This window comes from Hippoglossus stenolepis, chromosome 12 (assembly GCF_022539355.2).
Source record: "Hippoglossus stenolepis isolate QCI-W04-F060 chromosome 12, HSTE1.2, whole genome shotgun sequence".
NCBI classification, from domain to species: domain Eukaryota; kingdom Metazoa; phylum Chordata; class Actinopteri; order Pleuronectiformes; family Pleuronectidae; genus Hippoglossus; species Hippoglossus stenolepis.
Window position 1 is genome coordinate 4,623,879 of NC_061494.1, and position 25,706 is coordinate 4,649,584.

At 42.2% G+C, this 25,706-nt stretch overlaps 1 protein-coding gene and 1 long non-coding RNA gene across 5 annotated transcripts in view; one reads left to right on the forward strand and one right to left on the reverse strand.

The window, feature by feature from the left end:
* The window catches only part of ttc7a (tetratricopeptide repeat domain 7A), a 53,850-nt gene that overhangs the window by 14,566 nt on the left and 13,578 nt on the right, over positions 1-25,706 (reverse strand). For 2 of the 4 annotated variants that reach the window (XM_035172366.2, XM_047342320.1), the window contains 13 exons: positions 25,582-25,660; positions 24,896-25,065; positions 22,564-22,921; positions 20,142-20,225; positions 19,119-19,223; positions 16,035-16,152; positions 15,272-15,329; positions 14,773-14,845; positions 14,524-14,684; positions 7,123-7,239; positions 5,602-5,714; positions 4,892-5,026; positions 732-934 (listed from right to left, as the gene is read on the reverse strand). In XM_035172366.2, coding sequence (XP_035028257.2) covers positions 732-934; positions 4,892-5,026; positions 5,602-5,714; positions 7,123-7,239; positions 14,524-14,684; positions 14,773-14,845; positions 15,272-15,329; positions 16,035-16,152; positions 19,119-19,223; positions 20,142-20,225; positions 22,564-22,921; positions 24,896-25,065; positions 25,582-25,660 — 1,774 coding nt within the window. Of the gene's footprint in view, positions 1-731; positions 935-4,891; positions 5,027-5,601; positions 5,715-7,122; positions 7,240-14,523; positions 14,685-14,772; positions 14,846-15,271; positions 15,330-16,034; positions 16,153-19,118; positions 19,224-20,141; positions 20,226-22,563; positions 22,922-23,037; positions 23,115-24,895; positions 25,066-25,581; positions 25,661-25,706 lie in introns of those variants that run through there. The other 2 variants (XM_035172368.2, XM_035172369.2) reach the window with 2 other exon arrangements.
* Positions 22,529-23,899, forward strand: LOC118118886. Its single transcript, XR_004698012.2, has 3 exons — positions 22,529-22,753; positions 22,836-22,948; positions 23,193-23,899. It is a non-coding gene; the product is annotated as an uncharacterized LOC118118886 (long non-coding RNA).

The following is a 25,706-nucleotide window of genomic DNA, read 5'->3' on the forward strand; positions in this document are numbered from 1 at the left end:
CTGGGTGATATGACTAAAACTGTTATGAAGATACCATTTTTCATATCGGTTGATGTTGATGATTATCACGATAAATGTCAATTTTTGCTCCTGAAGGTTGTGGTTTAAAACTCTCCTTTATCAACAGACAATGACAATGTATTGAACTTTTGTTATATTGCTATGTTTATGCTACTTAATAACACTGTATTAAGTAGCATAAACATAGCATGACATAGGCCTAACAGGCACTGAACAGCCTTACAGTGGAAAGTCTTTGTATTTAGATGCAATGACTTGGCGTGTAAAGACATAAAGATCAGGCCCGATGACTCACATGAAACTACGTATTCTGATGAGTGCGTGTACTGTTTGTGGTGTGTTTATGTTTACGATAAGGAGATCTGACAGAATTAAATTTTGTGTAATTCCATTCAGTGGCTTTAAGAAAAACATTACAATTTGTTTGCATCTGTTTCTTGTGTTTCTGAATATACGTTACATGACTGCAGATGTGAGTCTGACTTAACTCTCATGTTCTTGCGTAACAGTGTAATGTAATTTAGTGAATTCAAGCCCAGCGTTTTCAGTGTGCATGAGTGTACAGATGTATGCCAGGCTGCATACATGAGTGCATGCTTCTTTGGTCACTGGTAATCTAATAGCATAAATTGAGTGAGACACTTAACAGAACAGAATGTCATAAATTCTAATTTAATTAAGCAGCCTCTAATGCTTTCACTGTCTCTCACCATGTGCACCAGTATCCTCTCTCCTGTGGGATGGATGGCCAGGGCCTCGTCATACAGGCCTTTGGCTTCGTCCAGTTGGCCCCGGAGCTCGGCCAGTCGGCCCCGCTGCAGCAGCAGCGAGTGCGAGTTGGGGAAGATTGAGCTCGCTTCAGCTATGCAGAACTGGGCCTCCTTTAACCGACTGTCTGCCATGAACAGCTCCCCTGCAGGAGGAGAGTGAAGTGAAGAGGAGGAAGACCAAAGAGATACAGGAAAAAAAAGATGGAGGGTTATGAAGGGAGGAGAAGGAGAAAAGACAGAGATGTTTGGACGAGGGCAGAGAAGACAGAAAGCAAGGAGGGTAAATGAGTTTAGGAAAGGAAGCAAGGGTAAGAAAAGGATGATGAAGAAAACAGGGAAAATAAGGGACACAGAATGGAGGAAAAAAAAATATTATTATTATTAATTCCCCCCCAACGATAAGTGAAAGTGACAGATGACTTCACAGTGAGTTCAACGCCATCAAGTTAAAATGTAAACTGTGCAGCGCTCAAATACAAACACAAAACACTACAGTTGGATGGACACATACACACACACACATTGAGAGAGAGAGTGGGAGCAGTGTAGTGCCTGGGAAGTCATGAGAGACTTGCCTAAATATGGCCATCGCATACTAAAGCTGCCTCCTTTCTTTGCTGCTGTTGGGAAGATGAGGACAAACCCCAGACTCACACACACACACAAACACACACACTCACACACACACACCAGGGGACCCGCCCCTGAGGATGGAGCAGACCACTGAGTGGACAGGATGCTGTAGGAGGGAGCTGTCAATCATTCTGATGAGTGGACGCTGGGTCGACACCCAGATAAACCCTGAGAAAGAAAACCCTCAGCTCTGAACACAGACTGCCCTGTGAGTGTGTGTGTGTGTGTGTGATACAGAGAGATAGAGTAAGCTGTGCTCTGCAAATACATTGTACGTGCCGTCTGCTCCTGAGCGCTGTGTGAACCCATGTGTGTGTTTGGTAGCGGATGTTTTGTTTGTTTACCTGTGTTCCACAGATGCACAGATGGGAAATACTTAGTGGATGCATGCTACCTCATGTGAGATGAAAGAGAACCATTTTCCAGACTCAGGGTTCCTTATCATAGCTTCATTTCACGGAAAAAGGATTCAGTGAATGGTTATGTAAAGCCTTTTCCTGCTCATCACCTGAGCTCTCAGAAATGTTTTTTGCTATTAGATCAGTGCGTGTATATATACACTCCATTTAGATGTCTGTGTGTTAGAGTTTGAATGTGTATGTACAGCTCAGTGTGTCCCTTTTAAAGAACCCTCAGTCTCTCTCTCTGTGTGTGTGTGTGTGTGTGTTTTTGGTCAATCAGGATGTAAGATTGAGAGAGGAAGTGACCGATGTGAAGAGGAATGCTGGGAAGGAGAGGGGGTCACTGAGGGTAGGACTGTCTCTGCCGTCAGTGAGAGACACACACACACGCACACAGCTTCATGAGCGTGTTCTATTTCGCCTGTTCTCAGCAGAGGAATAGTAGGGTTCAAAGGTCAGACATAGAAAATAACCTTCAAATTACACCCGGCCACAGGGGACGTGACCCCGCGGCCCCTCCACCCATCCCATCCTCTACTGTAACACGCTGGTATTCTGGTTGCATCACTGCGCTCACTATGGATTCCCATTCCCATGCCTCGTCCACTCCAGCTGAGTGGATAGATGGAGTGTTTGTGTGGAGCATCTCTGTACTTCTCTCCCTTCATTTCCTGCGAATGCTCTGCTCTCCCATGAACTTCCACATGCAGACTGAGGGCTGAAGGGGTGGAAGTAATGGCCGTATGCATCACTGCCATTCTGCCCTTAATAGAGCAGTGGCTTCATTTATGCAGGTACAGCGCACACTCCGACATAAGGTATGCAGTATTCAATGGGACTGAAATGGCTCTGACCACTAAATTGTTAACATATTTTTTATTTACCCTTGTTTGTGAAGGCAGAGGTAATAGAAAATGGCTGCAGCAGTCACACTAAATTATGTAGTTTTTAAACAAGGTTACAAATATATCATCTCCTGCAGGAATTGTTCTCTTGTAAATATACATATCCCTTGTGGTTAACACAAGGTTTTTTCAACTTTCATTATACAGAGGTGACCCCCAAGTGAATTCGTGTGACTGCAGTGCTCAAAACATGGAGAAAAAAATGTGTGTTCACATTGTACGAAGTACATAAACAATGTCTCGCTCCCCAGAGAGATTGAAATTCAACTAAGCTTGTAAGCAGGTCAGTAAGCTGTGTGCGACAGTCACAGCTTTTATAGTAGCATCTGTACAACAGTCTGTGTGGAGAGGATTTTCATTCAAATTTGCCATCAACGATTCTGACTTTTATTTTTGTCTGATCTGGAATTTTCGGATGAGGTCATCCCTAAAAAGGTTTCCATCCCCAATGGGAGCTTACATTTTTGGGATACTTTTGACATATATGGATATGTGGTGGTTGTGGTTAACCGCAAGTGTGTGTGGTCCAACGATTGATCCTTGAGGTCCACCACATCTCCCCACCTTAAAGTCACATCTTTCCTGTTGAACAAACTGGAAGAGAGACAATCTATGACCACTGGACGGTCATAGACTCACTGGATCTGGATGAGCCAAGTATAATCAGTAGAGTCAACAAGGTGCATGTATTACCTCTTTGAATAGACCTAACTGTCTTTACTCTGAACACAGATCTAAACAGTGGATACAATCCATTTTTTAGGTATTCATTTTAACACTTATTTGTGGTTTTTAATAAATCATTATTTATGTTATTGTTGTCTTCTTGGCTGTTTGTTTTATATCTTTATGTATCCCCTCTATTTTACAGAACTTTGGTAAATGTCTGTCATTTATAAATGTTCTTTGCAAATCAATTAACTTGACATGACAGTGTCAGTCTGTCAGATGGGGAACTTATCCACCACTTTGATAGTGGACAGAACAATGTTAACACCTATTTGAATGGACTGTCATGACATTTTCAGACATTCATGGTCCTCAGAGGATAAATCCTAATAACTTAATTGACCTGACTTGTCATGTAGTACTACCAATGTTTTCATTTTTGTTTTGACAGAACTTCCTTTACAACTATCTCATAGTCAATCTGATCTGTGATGAAATTTGATGGTGACATTCATGCCCCTCTCAGGATTAATTGTAATCAATTTAGCACCTTCATCAGGTCACAATAAAAACATTTTTATAATATACTTTGTTATTAGTGCCCTTTAGTAATTAGCAAGCTTAATGGTATAGTCATGGTAGTGACTATAGTAAATATTATACCCGCTAAGCATGTTAACATTGTCACTGTGAACATGTTATCATCCTGACATCAGAATGTAGCGGTAAACCAGCTAAAAAGGTGTTTGACCCCTCTCACATTGCCAGTAGAGGACTTTTCCTTTCTGTTTTTTCCCTGGTGTGTCAGGTTCAATGTCATGAACGCATCGAAAAACTTTCTCACCTAGCTATCTTGCCAAATAAGCACGTTCATCCAGGGGTCATGTTTCCATCACTGCCAATCAGAGCCAGAACCCAGAGTGTCTACTGCAGAGTCATTTGACCCAGGAATGACTGCTGATTGAATCCACTCCCATTGCAGACAAAAGGCAGATTGTGAGGTGTTAGTGGGTTTCTTGACCAGTGGAAATAGAGGCATAAAAGTCCAGCCTCACATACATCGTTGTCTGAAGGCTCTGCTGTTGAAAGGTTTTATTGCTGTAATCTTTCAATCAAAGACTGGGGAGAACTGCAAAGCTTAATAATTGTCTGAAATCAATGTTCTGTCCATTTTGCACTTCAAGATTGAGATTATTATTCATAAACCTTAATAACACCACTGCGACACACAAAACCATAGAATCTGATTACTATCGATTGCATAGCCATAGCTGTACAATTATAGCCAACGTTTTTACAGCTCAAAGTCAATAAACACATGGCCACAGTTTCCCTGTTCTCTCAGTTCAACGGCAAATTAACTCCGAGGCAACACACACTGTGATTACATGGTTACTTGCTGACCCTGTAACAGAAATTCCTTCTTGACAAAAGGGAATTTCAAATCCAATTTTGGAAAACTGTGTTATAGCCGCATGTATCGCTGTCTTACCAGCCTGCAGCCAGATGCGTTCCAGGGTGGTCCAGATGTAGGTGGGTCCTTGGCGACGGGAGGAGCTGATATCCGACACCTCAGAGAGCGCCGCATCCAGGCGAGACACTGCAACTGACGAGGGGCTCAATGAACCTGTGGAGGGAAATGAAGGGACGACAAGCTGTAAATGTTTGTTACAGATATTGAATGGAAACACACAGGGAAACGATAATTTGTCCCAGATAAATTGTACAAACTTTCAAACGCAGGTCAAGATTGACAAGACTGAGCATGAAGCAGAGATCGATTGTTCATTTGTCAGCAGAAAATAACAATGACTGAATCGAGCCGTGCTCGGGAACACGTTTGTTCTGCTCATTCTCAGAACATCAATACATTTCCTGTGACTGAATGAAAAGTGCACAGGCCCCTGATCCTGCTCCTATCACAGATGTGGAGGTGAGTCAGATCATTATTATTTAAACAGCCCATCTGTTGCCCAAAACTGGGTTGTGGACAGGCAAACACAGTTTTAATCCATAATAGGTCAAATGCCGGGGAAATTAAACTGACCGGCATGTTCACCTTCTCTCACTGGTATTTACCCAACACCAGAGAGGAAGAGTGATGTGTTTAACTTAAAAATAATCAATTCAGCATGTGGCAATCCAAATATGTGCAGAGGAAGTGCCCTCATTAAAAAGACTTAAACCAGCAACAGAGCAGACCGGTGGAGGCGTCCTGGAAGTCAGGCAGGGTCAGGTGGATGGAGGGTTTCCTGCCTCCGGGGCTGACCTCTGTCCTCTCGGCCATCGGCGTACTGCTGCTGTCATCTGTCTCACTGCAACACACATGCACACGCCAATGAAGACATGTGCTGTACTAGCATAATACATGAGCCAACACACCCAGTGATGCAAGCACTGATATACACAGCTTATACACAAGCTTCTTATGTTCTTTTTAAAAATTACTTTATGTATGTGTATTTTGGGGATTTGATCAATCGCCTTATATTAAAAAAAAGAAATGTTCTACCAGTATCTTTAAAGTTATCCTCCATAAGGCTCCATCTGTGAAGCCAGTCAGCACTGAGAGTAAGGAGAACCAATCAGGTTTTGCACAGTATATGTGCCGTTTCACTGTTTTATGACTGTTTTATGTGAGTTTTAAGTGGAACTCAGCATAAAATTAAATCCCGATTAAAATATTTTGTATATTTTGCTGTAAATAATAATTCCTGCCAGAAACTATAGTGTGTATGCATCTCCATGTATGGCCTCTCTCAAATGTCAAAAAGGGAATTGGAAAGCCAAGCTGTGGATATGTACACTATGTCGTTCTCCACCTTGTATCATCCTTCTGAGAGTCACTGCAGTCCGTGCTGGCTAAAAGTGGATGCTCAGTAGTGTTGGACAATGTGTCCTAGACCTCCTACGCATATATCACAGTTTTTGGGTAGAACCAGGCAGAAAGAAAACTGAGAAAGTAATGACATTTTGAACTTTAACAAAAACTAAAATTAATAATTTGATCAGAGAAAACTGGTAGCCAGCAGATGGATTATTATTTTATTATGTTTTTCGAGATGAAAAGCTGATTTTTATTATTAGCTTAAGATACAGAAATGTTATCATACATCTTTAAAAAGTATGATGCCCAATATCTCAAAACCACTCTCACAGATCACAGATAGAATCTTATTAACATATCATGATATAACTGAACATTGATATCTGATATTAGGCAACATCAGACCCATTTGCGCTTTTGCTGGATAAACGAAACAAACGTGGATGACGTAAAAGATCAAAACATCCAGGCAGTTTGTTCAATATCCACAATAGCAGATCCAACAGACCTACATATCAGCAGCAGCCATCTTGATGTCATTTATCATATCAAACCTGCCCCATTATTAGATAAATGGTCGTGACTGGCCCGAACTGTTTCAGGACAAATGGTAATCTGTCTGAAGGGGGGACACACCCACTTGTAAGAGCGAATAAATGCAAGTTTACTGACTGGTCTTATCAATATGTCAGAAATGCAGAGTGCATGAATACACACACACACGCACACGCACACACACGCACACACACACACACACACACTAATCAATTCAATCAATACCACCGCAGCAAAGCTTCCCCCTCTTTTCTTAACATAGCAGTAAAAATACTTGAGCAGTGAAGTATCACCCAATGTTCAGTACATATGATACACACCTCTTGCATACCCACACTCACCTGGAGCGACTGACATCATAGCGGCTTTGCCACCGTTGCAACATCTCTTCACAGGTCTGCAGGGCAACAGCTGGGCCGAGCAGAGCCTCTTCAAGCTTTACCTTTGTGAACAGGAGACTGGAACACAAAAGACACACACACACACACACACACACACACACACACACACACACACACACACACACACACACACACACACACACACACACACACACACACACACACACACACACACACACACACACACACACACACACACATTACTAATCCTTTTCAATGTTGTGGTACTTTTTTGTGTTTTATTGCCATATGATGAACCTATGTGATTAACTTATGTGCACCTATTGTACAGTAAAGTAGCTGCTGTTTCTGTACCTGAAAGAAATTCAACAGTAAACTGAATCGCCTGAAGGAGTCTTAAGTTGGATTCAAACGCAGTCTAACCTGTTCTTCTTGTCACTGATGCATATGTATACACAACATTCTAACAACTCTAAGTTTGCATGAGACAATGACTTTGAATGCTTGACGGTGTTCACTAAAAGTGGATCCCTGCAAATTAGCTGCATATCCCCAGTTGCTTATTTGGCTATGAAAATAAAGAAGCTTATAAATATGGATTAATTTGCTTGTGAAAGTGTTTGAGCCACGACAGTAGCTTGGTAAGTGCTTAAGACCCATCAACATCTCACTGATGTATGTGGATTGAAGTACCCATGGATCAATAGAAAGAGAGATGGGTAAAGATGGTCATCAACAACAAGCTCTAAGAGTGTATATGTTATCTATTTGTGGTTGTGTGTGTGTGTGTGTGTGTGTGTGTGTGTGTGTGTGTGTGTGTGTGTGTGTGTGTGTGTGTGTGTGTGTGTGTGTGTGTGTGTGTGTGTGTGAGTGAAGAGGTTGCAGAGTACAGGCCATAGAGTGTCTTTGCTCTGCCCTTTTAGTTGAAGACAACTGGTTAAGTGATGTGGGAGTCTCTGGTGTGTGTGCATGTGTGTGTGTGTGTGTGTGTGTGTGCGCGTGTTTAGTAATTGCCAGAAGGGGCTCTCAGAGGATGCAGTCTGTCATGGGCATCACTCATCCATGAGTGTGAGGACAGAGAGAAAGAAAGCGAGAGAGGCACGGAGACTATGGTGTTCGCCAAATCCGACGCCTGCCTGCCTATCTGTCCACTGCCTCCCTGTTGAAGGCTCCTCCAATTATTCTGTACTGTCATGTCAAAGGGAGAGAGAGAGAGAGAGAGAGAGGGGGGTGATAGAGGCGAAGGAGAAAGGGAAGGACGAAGGGATGCAGGGAGGGTGAGGATCAATAGCAGAGAGAGACGAGCCCGTGTCAGGAGAGAAAACTCTCAGTGAAATGCGCCTCATTACCAACTCACTACTTGGTGGAGTGGGGTGTGTGTGTGTGTAGAGGGGGTGAGGAGAAGATGGAGGGAGGAAGTGTATGTGTGTGGGAGGAAGGGCGTTGGATTTTCTGACGTGTGGATGACAAGTGCTGCCGAGGGACTTTGTGTTAAGGATACGCCTGCCAGTAGGGGTCCACCAGAGTGTGTGTGTGCGATTTTGTGTGTCTCTAGGCTCCCCATTACCAGTGTGGCAAAGCGTTTAGAAGCATTTTGATGCTGTAAATCCATCCTAGTGTTGAAATGTGACATGGTGTGTGTGTGTGTGTGTGTGTGTGTGTGTGTGTGTGTGTGTGTGTGTGTGTGGGTACACATCATACAGTACATATTGACTTCCCACTGTCTTACATGCACAGTATCTACTGATACTGTATGATGACGCACCAAAACTATGTTTACTCTAAATTGTCATAATATTCTTATAATTACAGAGTCTTAGTTTATGTACCTACTTTTGTCTTGTTTTTTTAAACACAAATACTGTTCTCATTGACTGTTATAAATCAAAGTCAGCACTCCCTACAGTAGTAACAAATTAAATATGAAAGGGAGGGATATGACACTTGACTCACTGGAAGACTGGAAGATGTGAAACATCTGTGCAGCTATGAAGGATGCATGCAGAATATTTGAGGTTGCATTACCAGTAAAATGATGGTCATCTTTCCATAAAATTGAGAAGAAGAACAGGGAGGCCTGTCTCTACTGTGAGCCTGTTTTCAATTAAGGCCATGTTTGACACTGTACACTGATTTCTTGCATAGTTTTATGCCATCACAAATGTGTATAATATAAACTAATATAGCTAGTAATAACTGAGTTTGTATTATTGCTAATTTCTTTAACATAGATGCTATTGTCATTTACAAATAAATGAGCAATTTATTCTTGAGTTAACGTTAGGGACACTCAGCACATCCTGCAGATGTTTCATAGTGAGAGGTGTTATGTAAGAAAATGTTGAGTTGAATTGACAGCAGTTTCATACAGATCAAAAACAACGGCTAACTAGTACAGACTGCAATGGAAGAAACAAGAAAACATGAAATTGCAATTAACAGCAGCTAATATAGGAGCTGATTAGAAAATATGGAGTCATCTTGCTCAAATATACTTTGTTTGAATATATAAATTAAATCAATATTTGAATGTAAGTAATTACAGGCAATGATACAAGGCTTGTTTCTCTGTTAATGAGGGAAATATTTGGAAATTCCCAGACTACTTCTTTTGCATTAATTCACATATAAGTCTGTCATGAGTACATAGTACCTGGTACATGATGGTAATTAATATCAAAATGATCTAAGGCATCTGAGGATAGTCTTTTCCACCTTGCAGCACCCGATCACATACTTGTGTTTCCTTTGCAGCTCCAGAAAAAAGTGGATTTCATCAAGATTACAGCACTCACAACTGCACATCAAATTACAAAGGCTGTCATTTCCACCCTCCTGGGAATGAGGCAGGCTCGTGCAGAGCCAGCATAGTGGCTGTGGATGGACGGCAGCGAGCAGTGTAGCTCAGTGGCGCCCAGCTAGAGTAGTGACTGCCTGCGTAAACTCCATTTAAAAATAGCTAATAATGTTCCCTTGAAAAAAGTGGTACATCTACAGTATTACTCATTCTGCACTCCCACAGATCAGAGTGTGTGTAGTGTACACACACACATACACACACACACACACACACACACACACACAGACACACACATAACATACATGTACTTCATATAGTGGGGTCAAAAGTCTGAAACCACTTTCCTTTTCACTTGAATGGGAATGAATAGAGATTAACACACACTCAAGCCTGTGCAGACATGCTTGCTTTGTGTAGTAGAGCGTGAGCCAGGCATGCATGTGCATGCTTATACACACACTGGCACAGATGCACACACATGCACACTTGCTCATGCTCCAACATCCCCTTAGATGAATGCAGAATCAAAGACTGGGATTAATCATTCTCTTTAGTACAAACTGTAAGACCACGATCTCTCACTCGCTCTCTTACACACACACAACCCTCCCCCTTCTCTCCCTTTCTCTCCCCAGCTCTCTCAATCTGTAGCAGAATCACATTTCACATTGAAACGCATGCCTGTTTACTGGGTGATTAAAATTACAAAGAAAAGGAAAAAACACAGACGGAGAGATAAAAAAGACGAGAGCCAAAGAGAGAAAGAGATGGAAAAAGAGAGAGTGAGAGAGAGCGAAGCCGGGGGTAGAGGATGTGGCAGAAAAGGAGGAAGGAGAAATTCAGTATGCTACAGCGAGCTGACAGTTTGCTGAGGTGCAGAGAGGCAGCGGCTAACAAGAATCACACACATGCATGCGTACACACACACACACACACACACAGTGACACACAAACATGCATGTGCAAGATTACGATCTTTTACACATGTACACATCCCCCCCAGCATCACAACACACAAGTACACACACATTCACACACAACTGTCTTGGAATGCCTAGCACCTCGCACAGTACAAGCTTTGATCCCTGATGCTCACTCACACATCCAAAGCAAATGATATTCAATGAGCTTGTTACTGAGAAAACACCTCCTTTCATTATCCTCTCTCTCTCTCCCTCTCTCTGTTTCATTTTCTGACTCTGAGATCTGCAACTTGGCCTCAGCCCCAGCGGGTCCCAGGGGTATTGACTTATTCTGACTGGGTCTGGCTTCATTTTCATGTGCATATTGCAGGTCTGGGTTGGGTAAAGGCAAAAATACTCATATTAATCAAAACATGATGATACATTCTTTGAAATGCATACTGTTAATCTTAAACCCTGTCTGCATGTAAGTCAACACGCATGCACGGTTGCCAATTGGAGTCAATCATGCAGCCGTTTGATTTTATGCCTCTGTATGAATTCTGGGTCTGACATTAAACATACAATGTGTAACTTTGGCTGCGAGGAGCCTCTCAATCAAAACAATAACAAAATAACTAGTTTGACGACGTCTTGAAGCAGCGTGGGATCATGGGAGATGCAGAATTCACCATTGCAGATACCTGAAGTGGCTCTGGCGCATGTTTATGAATGAAGATCGATTACAGTTTTATTTCCTACTGGCTAACTGGCTAGCTGTGTGTTTATCTTTCATCATACATAGTTTGGAGTTAAAGCAGACACGGACAAAGCCACGGCCAATGTGGATATGACGTAGTTAACAGATGACCAAAATGAAACGTCCTGTTACCTTGAATAAAATTGGGGATTTTCTCTGGGTTTGAATAATGTTGGAAACATTTTTGGATAATGTAAGTACACAAGTCAACAACACATAACATAAGTTTAGTTGTTTCTAGATATTTTAATGAAGCTACATATTATATCTTTAAGCAATTTGTTTTAAACTTGCCTGTCCAACAGGAAGTTGGATGAACCAATGAGCTTGTGAGCTTGTTTAAGATGTGCTCCTCTGCGAGCATTTAAAACACATTTATTTACGACTTCCTAGAATTCACGCTTCATGAAAACACACAACACCACATTTGCAAAATATTTGTTATAATAATCCTTTCACAACAAGTCAAGGTGATTTAGGTTTAGTCTATTAAAGCTGTATTGGCTGCTAATGGCTAATTGGTTAGCAAATTGGCTTTTCACCCTAACAGCAGACACAGAGCACACATCGAGAGGTGTCTCTCTGCACCTGAGGAATCTAAATGAATCTTTTCTCTCTTTTAGGCTCTGTATTGATGTCCATTGACTCCTGAGGGAAAAAGCTGGAACTTTAACTACTGCATGATAAACAGCGAGTTGCTAACTTTTATTAACTTTCGCAGAAAGAGGCTAAAACGCTCTCTGGAAATGAGAGGAAGTGCAGAGTCCCTTTTAGAGACACCGTTCACATTTCACACAGTCAATTAATTCATCATTAATATGAAAATATTGATTAGTGCAGCTTGAAGGGATCGCAGCCTTATTGTTAGGGCTGACTTTAAAGCGTACTATAGTTCTTCTGGGAAATTATGTTAATAGGAAGAGATGTCGTCTTAGTTGGCTTGGTAAGAGGTGTAACATTACCCCTATATAACTTTCTTTATGATATCCTTTTTATTATTTAGTATACAGTAAACTACACTTTTCATGTTAACTCAACTATAATGGACAGATTTATACAACAGCGGACAGGACCATTTGTTACACTGTAACTCTCTAGTCAGACAATTCCTTTAGGTTCGGTTTGGACTCAAATCTATTGGGTAAGTTCAGCCCAGGCTGATCCATATCTCTCTATCGATAAATCAATAAATCTGAGAGGCAATGATACAGACTTTCAGTAACAAGTCATTAATGCAGGTGTTCCATTCAGCAAATTATACATAAATAGATTTTGATCTCTCTCTCTCTTTGTCTCCCTAAGTCAATGTCTCTCTGCCACTCCATAACAACAGTTTGGGAACAACAACTGATGCTGCCTGCTCTACCCATATGACCTCATGGTTACTGGGGCGATGGGGATTCCTGGCGCAGAGAGCATTTTGATTGGCTGAGCGCAGAAAAGAGCTCTTAAATGGGTCAAAGCAGTCAAGTGTCTCTACGGAGGAGGTGTAGTGTGTATGTGTGTGTGTGTGTGTGTGTGTGTGTGTGTGTGTGTGTGTGTGTGTGTGTGTGTGTGTGTGTGTGTGTGTGTGTGTGTGTGTGCAATTGGGCATTGAGATAGAGAGAGAACAGATTTCATTTTCCAATTGTACATACAGTACTCATCAGTAAAGCCTGTGCAATTATGAAACCGTCATCTCTCCTGCATCCTCCCACACTGTCTCAGTTTTTCCTTCTTCTTCCTGTCAGGCTCTTACATCCTTCCTTCCCTTCATTATGTCATCAATTTTCTTGTTTTTCTGCATTTCCTCTCTCTCTTCCTCTCGCTCCTGATGTATGGATGTACCCCATCTGTGTGTGCAGGGGCCGTGGAGGCCAACACTGACCCCAAATGGTTGCATTATGAAATGCTTTACTGGGCTTTGAAATGAAAGAGAAGACGCATCAGAAAGATGATGCAACATGCTTCCATGTTATGGTTAGTGTGCAATAACTGGCCTGGATAGTTAATGGTGTGTATCTCTGACACTATAGCGCTTCCTCCACAGCTAATCAATCTGCTTTTGCTCAGTATGGCTGTCTGAAAACATTCTTGTGAGATTATGTGAGCATCTTAAACCACATTTTGGGGCCTGTACTATACTATACCTGTGCCGGCTTTACTCAATGACTCAATTTCAAGGTGAGCAATCCAAAGACTCACAAGTTAACTTTCAACCTAGACAAGAATAATAATCAGAAGGATAATAATTCAAAATATTCTTTGTTATGAGGATATGAACAAATCTACAAAATATTAAAATGTTTACATACGTTCGAAAGCAATTGGAATTTGAGCCCAAAATGTTATATTGAGTCCTTGAAGTTACATGATATTATGATGAAAGGTGAGAGATATCAACCCACAACACACAGGTTGAGTTCCTGCAGCTATGAAATGCCTTCAACGTGTCCCATAGAAAAAGACTAATTCCATACATGCCTCAAAATGCTGTGTTTTAACCTGCTTAGTGTAGCAGACTGGTGGGTTTATATGGTGAACGACTCAGATCTGTCAGGAGAGCAGCACGAGGGCCGGGGTCAGAGCTGCAGTGTTAAAGGGTAAGGGGGTAAGGGGGTATGAGGGGCATAGGTACTGCAAAGGCCTCTACTCTGGCACATCTAAATAAGGTGTTGAGTGTGTGTCTGCTTGGCCTCCAACAAAGTAGCACTGAGACACCCTATCCCTACGGAGAGGACTAGTTTTGGGACGGGGCCTCACTGCACCACTCACTGGAGCCACCCTCACACAAACACACACACACACACAAATGTGGAAAACGCACATGCAAAGTCTAAAAAGTACAGCGATCGTTTGGCACTTTATCCTCATTTCACCAACACCTTTACCCACATTTCTTATTGCGTGTGTGAGTGGGATGGTTCAGTGGGTTTTACTTGAAGTTGTCTGGGTGCTGGCTGAGGGCCAAGCCCACGGTGTCCAGGGCATGACGGTAGTGTTTCTGGGCGCTGAGCAGCAGGGTGAGCAGGTGGAGGGAGTGCAAGTCGTCTCCATGGAGAGTTAAAGCTGCCTGCAGGGGCTCCATGGCTGCAGATACCTGCCACACACACACACACACACACTAACTTACAATATGCAACGATTTCTGATACATAACTTGTCGATTCAGCAACAGATATCTTTACCTGGCGGACAAGTGCTAGCTGCAGAGCCAGGTACATAGCAATCTGTGCATCCAGGGGGTCTAAGGAGTGAGCCCTGAGGAAGAGAGAGACACGTCCCTTATGTTTCATGTTTTAGCAAAGGTTATATCACCAGGATACGTCACTTTTTTAAATCCCATTTAAACTCAAAAATACCAGGGTGCTAGTTAATAACAATGATAAAATAATAAAAAAACAAGTTGGGCTGGATATATATATATATATACTTACATTCATTCATAAATGCATATAATATTATATTGTGTTTTTATGATTATTATGTTATAGCTAACAATAGTGGTGCCTTAAGCTACAAGTTAACTTAGGTGTGCTAATCATGACATTGACAGCATGCTCATGTTTGGCAGGTAAAAATGTTCACAATCACAGTTTTGCATGTTGGCATTTTCTCATTAGCAGTAGTTAGGCCAACAGGCATCTGATCACTGAGAAACTGAAAACAGAGAGAACCAGGACGTACTTGCTCAGAGCCTGCAGCGCTCTCTTGTTGAAGTCATTCCGATCTGCTTTGAGAGAAGCTGTAGAGACACTCGTTTTTAGTTTTAAAATGTTTTATGTTGTATAGAATTGAAGCAACATGTGTTCAACAAGTCACCACCTTATCAACAAAGTAGATCATTTGTCATCCGTCTTTTGAAATGATCCATAACACACAAACACATATGCGTAAATACTGGCAACAGGGTTGGAGAACTAGCCTGGCAGGTACTGCTGGTATCCTAGCAACCTACCAGTGACAACACTCTCTGAAGTCCCAGCCAAAAGTACTCTGGCATGAAACTACAAGGAAAACCTCAACTGGACATTTTTACACATTGGTTTTTATATTGATTAAACTAAAAGGATAACATGTTCATTAATAAGCTTTAGAGTAACTGAAAAGTGGATTTGTAAACCTTGGATCAAAGGGCTTTGGCTTTCAACCAGCCAGGCCTAAAGTCTTCATGCCAAGCTAATCTGACCATTAGAGAGAAGAAAGTGAATGAATGTTGAACTATTTAAGATCTGTTTAACTTTATGGATATGGAAAGATGACCATTGTTAAAAGAAACCTAGATTGACAACCATTCCCTGATTACCCGTCTTAATGTTTTGAAGCCTGCTGCCTTCACAGTGATTACTTGCATGACCACGGGAGGTTGTTTTTTTCAGGAAAGTGTGAACCCTTTAAAGCAAGTCACAGATTTGTTTGTTTGACGGTTTGTGTATTTGTGTATCCATACCATCAGAGGCCTGTAGACTGCAGCAGAGCCCCAGAGCCAGGTAGGCCCTGGGCAGAAGTTCTCCAGCTCCCTCCCCCATGGACACCACACTCTGGGACAGAGCCTCTGCCTCCTCAAACTGGAGGCGCACACACACACACATGCACACACACACAAACATAAAGTATATAGCCTCTCCAGGATCAGCAACAGAAAACAGCCTTCACACACAAATCCAGAGGTAAAGAAATGCACAGCAGTTGTATTTCAAAGAATTCATGAAGAAAGAAAGAAATCATGTGACCTATAATTGATATGATTAAAAGGATCTAGGATCATTGCGAGGAACTGGACCTGCAACATTCTCGACATGGGTGTGCAACAGGAAAAGCAAGAGTCGTACTGTTAGACAGATGCAGCTGAAGTGCAGCAGGGAACGGAGTGTTGATGGCTGTGCCTGGTGTGAGTTTGGGCCGAGTAGATTTAGCTGAAGGACAACGCAGAGTTTGCTGAAGGACACACACACCGACACACACACACACACACAGCAGTAGACTGCGGGCGCTGTGTGGCTGAGCTGAGCCGTGGTGCTCTGAGCCGAGGAAAAAGTGTGTCACTCCGTGTGAGGTACTGCTGGTGGTGGGCAGGCAGGTGGGTAGGTGGGCATGGGGGTAATGCCTTTGACTGCATGCCAGCAGCACAGTGAGCCAACTGCTCTGACACCCTCCCTCCCTCCTTCTCCATACTCCTCTTCCTCCCATCATCCTCCCCCTCTGTTCCGTCTTTGTCTCTTTCTCTGACTCCACACAGCCAGCACACAATCACCAGTCATTCAAAACACACGGCCATTTTTGAATGGTGTGCAAGAAGAATATGTTTCTGTTGTCGGGTGAGAACCTTGCATCTGCAAAACTGCTCTTCAGGAATTTAGAAAAGGAGCTCCACTTTCAGTGTGTGCTGATGTCCTGGGTTATGAGAGGGTTCCATGTGCCCAGACATCACTCACATTCTCACATATATGTATAAAGACATGAAGAAATCCTAAATAAACAGTCCAGACTGTCCAGTGGGGCTGCTGGTGGATAATGGTGGCCCATTTATGTAATGCCCCACTGCACTATGGCCACAGTGTCCCATTGTGATTAAGGCTGTAAGCTCCTTAGTGTCTCCGGCCTGCCATGATCTCCAGCCACTGACAGATGTGCTCCCTCCATTCCCCCGTTAGCTCCTCTTTTCTAATCTCTGACCCCTTTCTCTCTCTCGTTCTGTCTAACTCACCCTCACTCATTCTCTCTCTCTCCCCCCTCCACCCTAAATACCACTGTTGCTGTGACGCCCAGATCATGAACAGCAGGACTATCCAAGCTGGCCACGCTTCAGAGTGATGTGTATCTGCCTGAGTGACCCCAGTGTCAATCCCCAAACATTAGCGACACAGTGATGCTGTGCGATGACTTTCTGACTTCACGCGTGCACACACACACACACACACACACACACACACACACACACACACACACACACACACACACACACACACACACACACACACACACACACACACACACACACACACACACACACACACACACACACCTTCCCCACTAAATATTGTATAACCCTCCAGCCGATGCACTACACAATTCTATGACACTATGTCACCTTTCAGCTTAACATTTTATACGTGTTAACTGAAGCTGTGGGGACAGGTCTAACTAAATGAAAATGAACATGCATGGATTACAGACATGATTGTCCGTGCTACTGCATTCACATGCAGATTATATCTCATTAGTTCCAGATGGAGAATGGATCCTTGCTACTGGGGCTGTAATCCTGTGGAATGTCAACCTTTATGTGTACCTTAACTTCTTCTGCCTGAAAACCATGTAATACGAAGCATTGGCGAGTTTTAACCACTTGTCACAGAACATGTCAGTGAGTTGTGTTAAAATGCAAAATACACAGTGTTAAGAGTCTATGGCCATGTTAGCGATTAGGTTGCACAGTGTTACACATGCACACGATAACAAAATACTGTAAAACAAAGAGTCTGACAGCAAAAGTTTCCAAAAATTTGTCGTCCAATTACTCTACAGAATTTCTTTGATACAAATACGAATACAAATACATACATTAAGCAATAGGATGTGTAAATTCTGTGTTTTTACATCGAATTCAATGTAATTTAACATTCAAGACAATTAAGAACAATTTCTTGTTATATCAATTTATGGATTACAACCTTTATTTGATCAAAATTATTTAGTCAATGGCATTTACAAATAAATTGTATATAAAAAAAAAAATCTGTAAAATGATACAATAATATGTGTAGTAGAAGTACTATAGTACCATACTGATGTTTAGCATCATAATGTCTACTGTTCTCACCAACTTAGCATGTTGGCAGCATGCTAACATTTGCTCAATAGTACTAAGCACAAAATACATCTAAAGCTTGAATATCTTTAGTTCTCACAAAAAAATATGACAAGTCAAACTGCAACTGAACGTGTGCAGTGCACTTCACGGTGATCCAACCAACTGTAAGACATTTCACTCAAAACTACAGATGTAACATAAACCAATGGATCCCAACTTTTTCTTTCTAGTGACTCCTTAGAATGAAGCAGTGTCCACTTATGAGGTCTCATCGCATATTATGGCCTCAGTGTGGACATGAGTTGTGAGCAGTGGGTGCAAAGACAGATTTTGTATTCCTCTTAGACTGTTTGATTTAAAGGATTTTGCATTGATGGATGGATTTATAATAAATAGTGAATTAAAGCAGTTTCTCTCAATAAAGGTCCAGTGTTGTACTCTCATAGACATGTACCCACCTTTGCTGGTGAAAAGATCCTCTAATTAGAGGAATATAAGTCAGCACATGAGTGAACAGACATGGAAAACAGCTCCACCTACAGAAACACATCTCCAGAAGATTCACAGCTACAAGTATCTCTGGGAAATGCAGTGCACAAGACACCAGTTCTTCCTCCAATGTGTGTGTGAGCTTCAGGCTCCCAGGCCTGACTCTGTGTGTACCAGCATATTATGGTTATTACATACAACTTCATAGGTGTTGTGTGTATTTGTATTCACCCTGTGCAGTTGACCAATGCAGACTTTAGCAGCCAACAGGGGCAATGAAGGGTCCTCGGGTCTCATCCTGGCACACTCTTTAAATACAGATACAGCACCAACACCCTGGAAGACACACACACACACACACATGTCAGTGACAAATTGTGATTCATGTGCACACAGCAGCCAGTTATCATGCAGCAACAGATGACATGGATCACTTTTTGCGAGTGTATCAAACACACATCAACTGTCCTTACACAGCCTTAATTAGACCCATTTAGGCACACAGTCACTTAATACATGTAGGTCAATCATTAATGGACCACGTGCACACGCACATGCGCTCACACACATGCAGACACACACACACTCGGCTGGCCCTAAATAGAAGCGGATCTGACGACAGTGAGGCGGCCCCTTCTCCTTCTAGGGAGCAGCCTATTTCCAGAGCTCTCCATTGATCTGCAGTGTCACTTTATCCTGAAACCCAGATCAATTTCTGTGTCACACACATGGGCGCACACACACATGCTCCCATCCACTCACATACTCTGAGGAGAAAGAGAGAGAGGATTCTACACGATTCCTTATTCCTCTTGAGGACTCCCATTTGAAGAATGCACTGGTTTCTCATCATGTCATCATCATGTTCACATAGCAGCAAATGAATATAAAATTATTCCCCAGTTATTCAATATTTCATATTACAGTGGATGGTGGTGGGAAAGGCAGTTGTAGGACAACACAATGTGTCCTACAGGGTTTTCAATGAAAAATCTAGCTGATTGACTTTTATTGGACCTTTTTGTTACTGTCAATTACTTGGCAATACCTGATTCGTCCAGACCCAATAAAATGTAACCCATCTGCCCCTCCAAGCAAATTGAGCACTTAGCTATGAATGCTATGTGTTGCACGCCTGTGAGGAAGGCGCGCCGCAGTGTACGGGGCATGAGGCATGGCAGATGATGGATGTCTCCTTCGGGTGTGGCGTGGCGTGAGGGTCTGTTGCTGATATATAAGGAGTAATGAGCTCACCTTCCCCGCCGCCATGAGTGACAGGCCCAGCTGGTGCCAGAGGTGGAACTCGTTGAATGAGAACTTCATGGCTCGCTCCAGACACTGGAGAAGAAGCACACACACACACACACACACACACACACAGACACACAAATACATGTTAGTTATGTCCTTTTGTTGAAGAGGGATGTGTAAGCAGAGTTTTCAGCAGGGAAACTGCACTGAACAGACACAGTGTTTGGTTTAAAATGTCTTTACACTAAACAAATATGAAAACAATTTTTAAATCAGGAAAAAAAAAACGTTTTGCTCATTCTTTCTCCTTAACAAAGTGCTGAGATGAATGGCGGCTCTCCGTGGCTCCATCTTTACAAGCTGGAAATGCCTGTCAGTCACCACACACCACCCACTCTGCTGCTTCAGTACATAATGCTGTGATTGATGTGTGTGTGTGGATGAACAGAGGATGGCATGGAGCGCCAATCAGTCAGATGTTATCAGTCATGCAGAAGTGAGCTCAACCAGAAGAAAGGTCTGCCTGATACTCGGATTAAATAATGTGCACTTAATAGAAAGCCTGCTGACCATTGAACATGCAGAAAAAAAGACATCCTGCTGCACAGAGCTCAACACACACTTATCGACCGCTGAGTGATCCGACTAACTGAGGACTGAATAGCATTTCTTAAAACAGACAAAATGTATGAACTAAGCAAAGCAGGAATCGTAATTGCTCCAGAAATACTTGCTTGGTCTTTATAAAGCCACATGAAGCTGCTACATAACAGCGCTGACCCTTGTTAACCTTGCTAAATCAGGCCCAGGCCCATTACAAATCCCAGTTTAACCCCTGTTTAGAGGGTTAACAAGTAGAGTCTGAATTAGGGTTCACTCAAAGTTGGAGGCAGGAACAGAAACCTAAGTCACTGACTCGACTTAAAGCTGAACTAATCATTATTTTTGACATACTTAATTGGTCGAATGACTATGTGTAATATGTACAGTGCATAATGTTTTGACAAAGCCAGAGAATTACCACCAACACTCTCTCATCCTCTCTGCTCCACATTGTGTTTCAACATCTTGCAGCTCTGTGATTTAGATGTAGGTCTATTTTACGCCTTCACTGTTTTGGTTTAGCCTCAGTGCCCTCATCAGTCTCATTTCTGTTTTCTATGAAAAAAGAAAAACATGCAGCAGACAAAGCTAGAGAATAGATGGTGAACATAGTGGAACATTTAGCAGCTGAAGAGCCAGATATTTCCCTCAGGAGTTGTAAGAGACCAAAATGGAACTCACAGAAGAGGGCATGCTGAACGTTGGCCAAGTGAATTCATTGTCATGTTGCTCTGGTTGTGTAAATAGGGAACTGTTTGATAACCTGTTCACCATATGAACTTCAAATGGTGGTAATAAACAGTGTCAGTGTCATATTGTACTTGTAACTCAATGCAAACCCCTTTATAAAAGCAGATCAGCTTCTTTCAGCTAATATTCATCTACTTTAACTGATTTCAGGACTTTGGTTGTACTAGAATATTTTTAACCTTTGATGTTGTTCCTTTGTCTTAACTACAGTTGAACCTGTTTCACCACTGATTTGATGTTCAACCTCATACAACTGTCAATCCTTCAACATTTTCCCTGAATGTTATTTTTTCAATGATTGGCAATCATCTGCAAAACCCAGCATTATGAAAATACAAATACACACTTGAGTATCCTCAAACAGAATTTTGATAATAAAGGTTTACAGCAGACACGCTGTGAATTGATTAATGTCACAGTGAGTATGTAGTTGATCACAGTGAATCTTATTCATCACATCACTGATGGATGGTGCGAACTGGCTGATATCTATTTTTTAACAAATGGCCCATACTGGCATTATATATATATATCAGCAAACTGATCCACTAGTGTAGGTGGTACCTCAGTGTGTGTGTGTGTGTGTGTGTGTGTGTGTGTGTGTGTGTGTGTGTGTGTGTGTGTGTGTGTGTGTGTGTGTGTGTGTGTGTGTGTGTGTGTGTGTGTGTGTGTTGTCCTCCCTATAAGACGACTGATTCCTCCTATGAATCACTCAGATAGGTGGACAAACCTAACTTAAGATGACCCCTCCGACCTCTGCCTCCCCATCTTCCCACATGGTCGCAGTCACATTAGATGTAGCTGTAAAAGTGAGAATATGTAGGAGGAATTTGGAGCAAGATAAGTAAGAATAAGAGGGGAAGCTGTAGAAGAAGGCAAAGAGTAAATGGGATGCTGAGAGATGAGAAGAGACTATGAGAAAAAGATTCATAATCCCTTTGTTCAAAGTGATGAGCACATTCATTAAAAAGTTTGGCAAAGGCAAATCTCTTACTAAAACATCTCATCGCTCTTTTACTCCCCTCCCCTCAGACCTCCAGCAATGAGTGTGTGCAAGAGTGTGTGAGCACACCTCAGACAGCATGGCGTACTGCCCCCTCCTGGCCATGCCGATGGTGAGCAGATCATAGACAGAGGTGGCATCCTGCAGACTGGCCTGGCGAGCCTCGGCCTGGTCAGGCAGACGACTGATCACCGCTTCGCCACTGGCCTGGATGAAGAGAGAGACGGAGAGTGATGAAGAGGAGGGGGAAAGAGAACAGGTAGGAAAACAAAGGAAGGTCTGAGATACAGTGTGGAAATTTGGTGAAACATTAGAAAGCAAACATGCTGGCTGTGTGCAAGTGTGTGTGTGTGTGTAGCTCACCATTGACTCTGTGATGAGCAGCAGCAACAATGCCTCTTCCACCACGTCCTGAGGACAGAAGCAACTACCAGGACACAGGAAACAGGAAATGGTAAGAACAGGAAGTCAATCACACACACACACACACTCACACAGTTTGTCTGGAGGTAGATTTCCAGGAGCATCCAGTTTCTGTCTCACCTGTGGGGCTGTAACATAACACGGACCACCCTGGGTGTATCACTATACAGCACTATCTCAGATGTCCCACACACACACGCACACACACCTTCATCTCTACCCCTCCCACCCCTCTCCCTCCTCCCTCTCTGTGCCTCTCTTCCCTCTCTGGTCAGCTCTGTGTCCTGTTCAAGGACACATTTGCCAGACACCATACTGGGCTATTCACTAGAGGCAACGATGACAAAAGCCACGGACAATAATGAAGAGTACAACTGTTCCTGGGGGTGAATTCTCCTGTTCAACCTCTCCTTCTAATCTCAGACATGGATTTAGATCTTCACTTGTGATAGTGTGGGCAGGATTAGTCATGTGGCGGTGACTAAGTATGGCTCACAGGGCCTGAACAACGAGTGCAGGATCCCCACAAAGTGGGAAATGCAGAAACAAGGCAACAAAATGATGCAGATAACCAGTCTTGTCTTGTCAGGACTGTGAAAGGGGATTTTATGGCTATATAATATATATGTATAGTATGTGTAGTATGTGACTTTGACATGACATTCTATGTTATCCTACGCTATGGTAAACTATGCCATTTTCCATTCTGTTCTGTTATGCAATGTTATGCTATACTACTATGCAGTATAATGTTCTGATATATTATGTGCAATAATGTGCAATGTAAGGCTATGCTATTTTATGCTGTGTCATCTATACTCAATCTTTAGTAAGATGAGGGGCTGCATTCAATTAAACAGGAACTCTGAGGGGTTTAAAGTTGTTGGTGAAAGAATTTAGAAATACCTTTCAAACACTGTATAGTGTGTGTTTTTATCATATATGCTCTAGTTACGCTTCTATCGAATCAAATGATAAAACACTTTGTTCCTACAATAACTGCCTCTGTCCAACTTACTGTGGTTTCAAGAACTGTAAAATATAAATGTTACATAACTAATATATTATATATATTATCCTACATTGGAATAGACTGGAATAGACTCACTGGTGTTCACTGGTGTCACCCGTCTACATTACTGACAAACTAAGTAACAGTTTTCTGCAGGTACTGAGCATATGCTGCTTTAATTGATACATACTTGCTTTATATTGACCAACTCAGTTAAGCTTGATTTGATATGAAACCTGAGCTGTGAACACATGACTTTTAACTGTGACCTTTAACTGTTCAGGTTTCAATTAAACCTGATATGCAATGACCTCTAGTGGCATTTAGGTGGGTTCCACTGGACACAGATACAGCCTATGAACACAAAGCAATGGGTCTTGAGGAACCATGTGATTTTGTCTCTTACTCTGTACACAAGCTAATGATAAGCAACAACCGATGATAGCCCATTGCCTGCGGTCGAGCCCACATTCATCTCTTGATAACTTGAAAACTCTGAGACAAATTTCAAACTAAATTGGACCAAACATGGTGAATTAATAAGCAGGCTACATTATCATTGGTTTGTTGGCTAATGATTAATAGTCAAATAGATGTTTCCTTTGCTTATTAACTGGCAGGCTGCCTTTTTTGTGTGTAGTATTGATTTTCCCAGGCACCAAAATTGCTGCCTCATATCAGTACAAGTTGAGTTTTGGATCACACTGATACGAGCAGGATGGAATGTGAGATAATCTGTGTGTGTTTATTCACACCATCCTGCTAATGACTCATTCTTTGGCTCAAACGTATTGAGATGTACTCTTGTCGATCGGATGGTACCTTGGACTAAAGTGGTACACTTGGTCTGAAACTTCGATTCCTACAGAGACAATCGACTGGAATCGTCACTCAAATGGTGACCTTTGGGTTAAGAGGTTTCATTGAGTAAAGACTAAGACAAAAGAAAACAAGTGAAACACAAACCACTCCGTGCTGTAACGCTGCGGTGGTCTGACGGTGGGGTAGATGGCGTCTTTGGAGGCGGCGGCTCCCTCTCTATGGAGCCAGGCTGAGGGTGGAGGACCAAGTGGGGGCCAGTAGCTGTCTTCACTCACTGAGCTCAGCAGCACCCCCGCCAGCTTCCTCGCTGCAGACTAGGATCCAACAACAAGGCAGTAACTGATGAATTATTTCAAATCCTGACAACTGGCATGCTGATGAGGTTATGGTGTATGAAATGATTATCATACTCATAGAAACACACTGCACAAATATAACATGTTAACCAAAAAAACTTTCCAGATGGAAATTATGCATTTTGTAAAAAACACTGCAATATGATTTTTCATCATGATTTTTCATCAAGTGCAGATTTTTTTAAACATATGATGAGTTTTGCAAATTGCTACTGACCTGCACTTATAGACCATATTTACATGTCGACCATTTTCCTTACGCTCAGGGTGAGAACATTAAATATTATTATGAACAGAATCCACGTTTTAAAAGTCAAAACATTAAATGGAATGTGGATGAAATTTGTAGTAGTACAGTAGTATAGGAATACAGTGCAATGTTATATCGTATACAAATTTAGATTAAGCAGCTGTGTGTGTGTGTGTGTGTGTGTGTGTGTGTGTTAGAGAGAGAGGGAGACAGAGACAACTCACCTTCCTGAAGCTCTGAGACCCTCGTGACTCCACCACCCTGAGCACCCTACGCAGCTGGTGAGCACCTTGTGCGAGATGACTAACATACAAAGAGGGCGTATATCAATGTGATGTACAGGCTGTGA